This window comes from Rattus rattus, chromosome 10 (genome assembly GCF_011064425.1).
Source record: "Rattus rattus isolate New Zealand chromosome 10, Rrattus_CSIRO_v1, whole genome shotgun sequence".
Lineage (NCBI taxonomy): Eukaryota > Metazoa > Chordata > Mammalia > Rodentia > Muridae > Rattus > Rattus rattus.
Genome location: NC_046163.1, coordinates 42,179,668 through 42,188,655, shown reverse-complemented (window position 1 = coordinate 42,188,655; position 8,988 = coordinate 42,179,668). Strand labels below are relative to the sequence as shown.

At 40.9% G+C, this 8,988-nt stretch overlaps 2 protein-coding genes across 2 annotated transcripts; both read left to right on the top strand.

Moving 5' to 3' along the window:
• The first annotated feature begins 6,118 nt into the window (after nucleotides 1–6,118).
• LOC116911203 (heat shock protein HSP 90-alpha-like) lies at nucleotides 6,119–8,425 on the top strand. Its single transcript, XM_032915078.1, is given in 4 exon segments — nucleotides 6,119–6,492; nucleotides 6,494–6,601; nucleotides 6,603–6,923; nucleotides 7,042–8,425. Coding segments are annotated over 4 exon segments (2,187 nt in total).
• On the top strand, nucleotides 6,206–8,425 carry LOC116910893 (heat shock protein HSP 90-alpha-like). The gene is made up of 4 exons (XM_032914662.1): nucleotides 6,206–6,491; nucleotides 6,547–6,580; nucleotides 7,291–7,851; nucleotides 8,032–8,425. The coding sequence occupies exons 1-4, from the start codon at nucleotides 6,206–6,208 to the stop codon at nucleotides 8,423–8,425; spliced, it is 1,275 nt and encodes a 424-aa protein (XP_032770553.1).
• Nucleotides 8,426–8,988: the final 563 nt, after the last annotated feature.

Here is an 8,988-nt window from a genome sequence, read left to right as displayed (position 1 = left end):
CTCATATATTGGAGTATAGCAACCGAGGTGTTTTGCACAATATTAAATGAAGTATTTGATGACAAATGAATATAAGGAAATAGAGTTGTGCCAATACAACATCTTATGTGTAGTTCATGTACAGCCCATGTAGCTTACATGTGTGGCTCAGTGGCAGCATGCCTGCCTGGCAGCAGACACAAGACCCTGCATTTAATCCCAGGACTAGAGAAAATGGGAAACCATTTTGACTGTGAACTTCTAAACCAAGATGGCCTCCCTGATGAACTCCATCAAAAATTTGAGAAAACAAGGATACAAATTATGTTAAAAAAAAATCAGAAATGGCAAAAGACATATTAAACTCTGGTTAATTTTATGGGACTGTCATTACTCTGAAACTTAAATCAAAACCACAAAAAATTGAATCTAGGTCAATATCCCTCATACACATGTACACACTCAAGCACTGTTCAAAATGCAAAATAAAATTCAACAGTATAGAAAATGAACAGCTTATCATCAAGTAAGGCATTCCAGGAAAAGAATGCTAACCTTACTAATAAACGAAACTAAACTAAAAGTGGGAACTCCATTTGAGCTAAAGTAAAACATCTTAGATGCAATGCCAAATGCAAAAACTCCACTAAAAATTATAAGCTGGACTCCATAAAGATTGAGAATAATTCCAATATCCCCTTGGAGAAGATAGCAAGTACATAAATATCGTTGGCATCTATACTAATTTTGCATATAATAAAAGCAAATGAATATCACAAACTATCAAATTGGAGAAAGAGAACACAGAAGAAAAATTGGATTTAAGAAGAAAAGTCCATAACAGTCTATCCCAGTTTGGTTGTAGAGCAGACACATTTTATTCAAAGACTCAAGATGGTTTCAAACAAGGAGTAGGTCCAAAGTGGTTTTGTGTATGCTTATGTTCATGTGCAAGTGGGTATATGTTTTGGTTTGCTGTTGTTACATGTGTGTGTGTGTGTGTGTGTGTGTGTGTGTGTGTGTGTGTGTGTGTGTGTGTGTGTGTGTGTGTGTGTGTGTGTGTGTGTGTGTGTGTGTGTGTTTAGAAAGAGAGTGGAATTCTTCATAATTACATTTATGGCAAAATGAAATGTCCTTTAGTAAACATTTTATTTAGTCAAATGGGTAATGTTGATTCTAAATAAGCTCAGTTTAATGTAAAGCTATTTACACCTCTTGTTCACTTGGTCCGGGGTAATAGTAGACACAATCATGACCTTTGTCCTTTTTAGTAACCAGGTAAAACACAAGGATCACTCTGGAGTAGCCAAGGGCCAGGGAACACATTGACTAGAGAGACATTTAATTCTTAGGCTTTGGAGCTTAGCCTAGTCAATTTGAAATTTGTATTTGTGTATAATGTAGGTTCTGGATAGGCTCTATCAATGATTAAATCTGATGTAAGGACCAAAGTCATTAACAAAAGAAAAAATGAAAGAAAAGTTTATCAAGTTAGTCTAGCAGGTAAAACGCTCTGTTCTGTGTCTGATGGCACAGAAGAGGCCACAACTTTAATGTTACACATGGTGTTTACAAACCTGGCACAGATGAATCTATGGAATATTAAATAGAATAAGATAAAATAAATATGCATCACCGAGATCATAGAATTCAGTTGCTTCTCTCCCCTCTGTTACTCTGTACACTGCAGTGTCTCAATCACCTGTAAACATTTCTTCCCTAATCTTTCAGGCATGTTCCTGGTTGTCACCATGATCCTGACCTATTTCACAATGAGGAAATAAAAACTCTGAGGCAGCCCAAGGATTAAAGGTAAAGCTATTCCCCTTGCACTTTAATCCCGCGTTCTTTCCAAAACCTATTTGATTACCACTTCCTCTAAGCAGCTCATTAAGACACAGAGAACCAAGGAACATTTATGTAACCCCTCCCATTTATGAAGTGGGTAGCATTCTTCGTAAATATGATTAAATGCTTTGTGTCTGTTTTATTGATAAACATAAATATATATGTTTGATAAACATAAATATATATATACATATATAATGCACGCAGTGTATAAGTGCATGTGTATATACATTATACATACACTATTAATACAAATAAAATGTGTTGAATCTTATCTCTATGAGGTGCTTCCTACTTAATATATAAAGAATGTTACATGTGCATTTATGCACTCATGGGTCCCATATGTGTGGGTATATTTATATACAGTAAACAGTAGAAATTTGATCAAGAGTTCAAAAAAAGATATGAAGGGAGTCAGTGTCCAGCAATGCTCAAGTCAAGTGCATGTAAACATCTGTGTCTTGGATGATAGATGTAGTTTAAATTCTCCCGATCCAATCTGCAGTTGATCTATACTCCACTATCTTCCTCCCAATCTTGAATCAGTCTTTGGACACACCACGCATCCACGCCCATTAAGGAGCCTTCAGCTACTTGATGATCTCCAGCATTCGCTCAGGGTGGTGATCACTCATTCACAGAGACAAAACCTAGCCCTGAGAGACAGAAAGAGCCCTGTAAACGCCAAGGTTAGATACAGGAGCCACAGCTGCCTGCTCAACAACTAGGAATAAAGTAGCGAATTGATTCCAGGCTTGCGTTTTAGTTACTTGAGTATTAAAATGCATGAATGCACAAAATGAGTGAGCGAATGACAGTATGCATCTAATCCGAAAGACAGAAAACGTCCCAGATACACATCGTGATGTAAAATAACCCAAAGCAAAATATTTCAAAAATGTAGACCCATTTCTACATGCAGACGTAGAACTCTCTAAAGGATGTTCACATACATACAGTAAATACATATCTCATACATTTTCCGCACATGAGGTAAGTAAGAGACTAACTGCACATTTTCTCATTTGTGTAATGTGCGTATGTGCATCTATAGTATATAAATGTTGGGTATGCACAGACAGACAACTCCCACCAGTGGTTTCGTCTGAAGACTGGATTGAGACTGGGAAGATGACGGACAGACAGGGACTGAGACTTTCATTTCTGTTTACTTTTTTTTTTTTTGTGGTTTGAAATTTTTGAACAAAAATATTTTCATGTGTGACATGTATTTTTTTAAGGTTTATTTTATTCGTAATTATATGTCTGTGTGTGCATATATGGGTATATTCATGTCTGTTCATTAGGCATTGCAAAATACCTAATGTGGGTACTGGAAACAAAACTGGGGTCCTCTTCAACAGCAGTATAATCTCTTAATCAGAGAGCCATCTCTCCGGGTCCTTTGTGTTATGTTAATTAAGAATTAGCTTTGAGGAAAGTTGTTTCTGTCAGTCTCAGTGTCAGGCAAAGCTCAGTAGGAAGCAGTGTTCTGTTCCTTGCTCTTCATTGTTGGAATTCAGTCCATTTTGCAGAGTCTCTGTGGCAGTCGTCACCATGTCCGCCCCAAGTGCACTTGTGAAGCAGTCCATGGCTGGGGCCGACCCAGTTCACAATGAGAAAGTGTATGAATGTTTTGCTTGCATGGATGGATGTGCACCATGTGGATGCAGTACCCATAGAGGCCAGACGAGCACGGAATCTTCTGGAACTGGAGTATCAGACTGTTACAGACTGCCATGTAGATGCTGGGAAATTCATCCAGTCCTCTGCGTTAGCAGCAGGTCCTCTTAGCTGCTGAGCCGCCTCTTGAGCTCCAACTTGTTTGTGTTGTAGAAGAGATCATCTGATTTAGCACAAGAGCTAGAGGGAAAGAAGGTAGAAACTGGTCAAATTAGAATGTTAAGTTATGTTGTAAAGGCTGCAGTAGCATCTCAGAGGGAGAAGCTAGGAAGATAGCTCCCCTTACTGAGCCTGAGTTCAGACCCCTAGCATCCATAGAGAACCTTGAGGGGCGAAGAGACGAGGGAGGGTCTTTGTGGTGAAAGAATAAAAAATAGAGCCAAAAAGTCAGAAATTTAAAAATGCAACCTCACCCCTAAGGAGCCCTGAATACCTCAAATTCCAGACCCTGCCCTCTACCTATAAGTAGGTAAAAGGTCACTTTTCTTGAGCCTGCTCTCCCAGAAACTAGATAAAAGGACTTAAGATAAGGCCCTTAGATATGCAATTCCCGACCTAGTAAAGATAATGGAAAGCTCCTCCCAGGAACTAGCTGACCATAAAGTTAAATTAAAATCTTAGAGAACAGCCTCGAGAAACAGGAAGCTCTTCCTTGTGATTTTTCACTGGTATTCTCGACACTTTCCAATGACGCCATCCCTGCCCCCTCGGGTTGTGATTTCTCCCTTTAAATATCCTTTCTCCCAGACTCTCGGGGTCAAACTCCTGTGCCCCTGTGTGGGATACGAGTTTCAACCCCAGTGCACTGGTTCCTATCAATAAACCTTGTGTTTGTTCTACGTGTGTTCTTGGGGGGTTGCGTCATCCCGAGACTTGAGCGAGGGTCTCCCCGCTCTGGGGGTCTTTCAGTGGCTTGATGGTTGCATAATACAGCTGAAACAGACAGCAACAAGTTCAGTGAAAGAGCCTATCTCAAGAAAGAAGCGGAAAACACTAAGTGTGATGGCATATGCATTTAAGCACTCGGTAGGCAGAGGCAGACAGACCTCTGTGAGTCTGAGACCAGCTTGGTCTACTAAGCCAGTTCCTCACCAACCAGGTGTAGTAGCTATTCCTGGTTGTCAACTTGAACTGCATCTGGAATGAACCACAATCAAGAATTGGAAGGCTCACCTTTGATCCTGATCTTGAGGCAAAGTGGCTATGAATCCCAGGAGCTTAAGGCAAGGAGATCCCTGAGTTCAAGGTCACCTGGGACAAAGCAAGTCCCAGACCCAGGCGAGGTGGTGCACACCTTTTATCTGGGACACGCCTTCCGCTGGAGACCTATATAGGGACATTGGAAGAAGGAAAAATCTCTTTTTTCTCCTGCCTGCCTGCCTTGTGGGACAGAGCCGCTGTTAGATCCTTGGACTTCCATTCACAGCTGTCGTTGATCATTATTGGAGAGTGGGACTACAGACTGTAAGTCATCAACCAATTCTCTTACTATATAAAGACTACGCATAAGTTCTGTAACTCTAGAGAACCCTGACTAAGACACCAGGTCTACATAAAAAGACCCTGCCTCTGAAAAAAAGGTATTTGGGCTGGCAGGATGGATCAGTGGTTAAGGGCAATTGTTGTTCTTACAGAGGACTCTGTGGCCAAGTCATCCATGACTCTAATTCCAGGGAATCTGAAGCCCTTTGCTGACTTTGTCAAACACCACGCATTCATGTATGGGGTGCATGCCTACATGCAGGCAGAACAGTTATACACATAAGTAAATCTTCTTAAAATTCAATTTTAAAATAAGACGGAAAATAAAAAAATGTATCTGAGTCAACCTCTAGGCCCTCTGCATCTGAATACAAATGCCCAGGGCTCTTTAAAATGAACGTGAGTGAGTCTAGCAGTGGTGGGCACACCTGTGGAGCACTGTGGAGGCAGAGGTAGGCAAATCTGAGTTCGAGGCCAGTCTGGCCTAAAGAGTGAGTTCCAGGACAGGCAGGGTCTCAGGTGGCAAAAATTTGTGTGAAAATTTAGTTTTATATTCCCACTTAAATTACTCTTGTTAATGTGCTGGGCACTGTTACAAAGAATTTGTTTAATAAGTGTGTTTGTTACTCTTCAATTGCTATGAAGACCATGCTTCATGAAGACCAATTGCTTACCATGACCAAGGCAATTTATAAAAGAGAGAATTTTATTTGGGCTTATAATTCCAGAGGATTAGAGTCCCTGAAGATAGAGCAAGGCATGGATGGCAACAGGGACAGGAGGCTGAAGGCTCATTTCTTGAAGGGCAACCATGGAGCAGACAGGCAGACAGACAGACAGATAGAGAGAACACTCAGACATTGCAGTAGGAATCAGTAGGGATGGTGCATGGCTTTGAAGCCTCAAAGCTCACCACTTATGGCATGCTTCCTCTGGCAAGGCTGTAGCTCCTAAACATACCCAAACAGTACCACCAACTGGAAACCTATGGGGACCATTCTCATTAAATCCCCACTAAGTGTTAAGATTACATAACATCATATAAGTCAGGTGGGGGGGGGCGCCAGTTGCTTCTGTGTCCTGGTGCAGTTAGTCACATTTCATGCATGCTCATTCAGCCAAGATGCCTGAGGAAACCCAGACCCAAGACCAACCAATGGAGGAGGAGGAGGTCCAGACCTTTGCCTTTTAGGCAGAAATTGCCCAGTTAATGTCCTTGATCATCAACACTTTCTACTCAAACAAAGAGATCTTTCTGAGGGAGCTCATTTCCAATTCCTCAGACACTCTGGATAAGATCAGATACAAGAGCTTGACAGACCCTAGTAAACTGGACTCGGGAAAGAAGCTGCACTTTAACCTCATTCCCAATAAACAAGACCGAACCCTCACTATTGTGGATACTGGCATTGGAAAGACCAAGGCTTACTTGATCAATAACCTTGGCACTACTGCCAAGTCAGGCACCAAAGCCTTCATGGAGGCTTTGCAGGCTGGTGATTGGCCAGTTTGGTGTTGGTTTTTACTCTGTGAATTTGGTTGCTGAGAAAGTGACTGTCATCATGAAGTGTAATGACGATGAGAGGTATGCCTGGGAATCCTCAGCAGGGATCCTTCACAGTGAGGACTGACACAGGTGAACCAATGGGTCGTGGAACAAAGGTTATCTTGCATCTGAAAGAAGACCAAACTGAGTATTTGGAGGAAAGGAGAATAAAGGAGATTGTGAAGAAACGTTCTCAGTTTATTGGCTATCCCATTACTCTCTTTGTGGAGAAGGAACGTGACAAGGAAGTCAGTGATGATGAGGCTGAAGAAAAGGAAGAGAAAGAGGAAGAGGAAGAGAAAGGAAAAGAAGAAAAGGAGTCTGATGACAAGCCTGAAATAGAAGATGTTGGTGAAGAAGAAGAAGAAGAAGAAGAAGAAGAAGAAGAAGAAGAAGAAGAAGAAGAAGAGGAGGAGGAGGAGGAGGAGGAGGAGGAGGAGGAGGAGGAGGAGGAGGGAGGAGGAGGAGGAGGAGGAGGAGGGGGGGGAGGAGGAGGAGGGTGACAAGAAGAAAAAGAAGACGATAAAGGAAAAGTACATTGATCAAGAAGAGCTCAACAAAACAAAGCCGATTTGGACCAGAAATTCTGATGAAATTATGAGTGAAGAGTACAGAGAGTTCTACAAGAGCTTAACCAACAATTGGGAAGAACATTTGGCATTAAAGCATTTTTCTGTTGAAGGACAATTAGAATTCCAGGCTCTTCTTTTTGTCTCAAGACACTCTCCTTTTGATCTGTTTAAAAACAGAAATAAAAAGAACAACATCAAGTTGTATGTTCACAGAGATTTTATCATGGATAACTATGAGGAGTTAATTGCTGAGTATCTGAATTTCATCAGAGGGGTGGTGGATTCTGAAGATCGCCCTCTAAATATTTCCCGGGAAATGCTGCAACAAAGCAAAATTCTGAAAGTTATCAGAAAGAATTTGGTCAAGAAATGCTTAGAACTATTTACTGAACTGGCTAAAGATAAAGAGAACTACAAAATGTTTTATGAACAGTTCTCAAAAAATATAAAGCTTGAAATTCATGAAGACTCTCATAATCAGAAGAAGCTTTCAGAGCTGGTGAGATACTACACATCTGCTTCTGGGGATGAGGTGGTCTCTCTGAAGGACCACTGCACCAGATTGAAGGAAAACCAGAAGCACATCTATTTTATCACAGGTGAGACCAAGGTCCAGGTTGCTAACTCAGCCTTTGTGGAACATCTCCAAAAGCATAGCTTAGAAATAATCTATATGATTGAGCCCATTGATGAGTATCGTATGCAACAGCTGAAGGAATTTGAGGGGAAGACCTTGGCGTCAGTTACCAAAGAAGGACTGGAACTTCCAGAAGATGAAGAGGAAAAGAAGAAACAAGAAGAGAAAAAGACAAAATTTGAAAACCTCTGCACAATTATAAAATATATTTTGGAGAAAAGGGTTGAAAAGGTGGTTGTGTCAAACTGATTGGTGACATCCCCATGCTGTATTGTCACAAGCACATATGGGTGGACAGCGAACATGGAGGGAATCATGAAAGCTCAAGCCCTCAGAGACAAATCAAAAATGGGTTACATGGCAGCAAAGAAACAGCTGGAGATAAACCCTGATTGCTCCATTATTGAAACCTTATGGCAAGAGGCAGAGGCTGACAAAAACGACAGGTCTGTGAAGGATCTGTTCATCTTGCTGTATGAAACTGCACTCTGGTCTTCCAGCTTCAGTCTGGAAGATCCCCAGACTCATGCTAACAGGATCTACAAGATGATCAAACTGGGTCTAGATATTGATGAGGATGATCCTACCATGGACGATACCAGCGCTGCTGTAACTGAAGAAATGCTACTCCTGGAAGGAGAGGACAACACATCACACATGGAAGGAGTAGACTAGGCTTCCCCAGAACTATGTGTTTGATGCTTATCTTCATTCCTTCTGATAATGTATTTTCCACGATGTTTGTTTATTTTTGTTAACATTTAAAACATCTGTGTGGCATGAAAACTAAGGGGAAGATAAAAATTTCTACATGTGATACTGTGATACTACAGGTTTGACTCAAGAGGTTGATAGAATGTTTGTTGTAAGACGTAATGTAACCTACGGTTAATGCTAACTATGTGGTCTGAAGTGTTTAGCTATTGAGCTGGATTCCTTAGTAGACCAAATTAAGATGACTTAAGTTTCATCTTAAAATTTTTTTCATTCCCTGTAGTTAATTCTGCATATACTAGTCTCAGAAGTAAAAATTTAAAAACAACTTAACAGAAGAATTCCCCAAGTGGCTTGTTTTCCAAGGTACCAAGAACAAAACCCTAAGTTCCCCAAGGTCTTGTAACTCAGCAAGGCTTGTGAATGTGGAAATAACAGTGCCCAGTCACATTCTGCTTTAAAAGGTAAATACAGATGAGATAAAAAGAAAAAAAATAGATGACATAACATGAATGTAGGGGGTG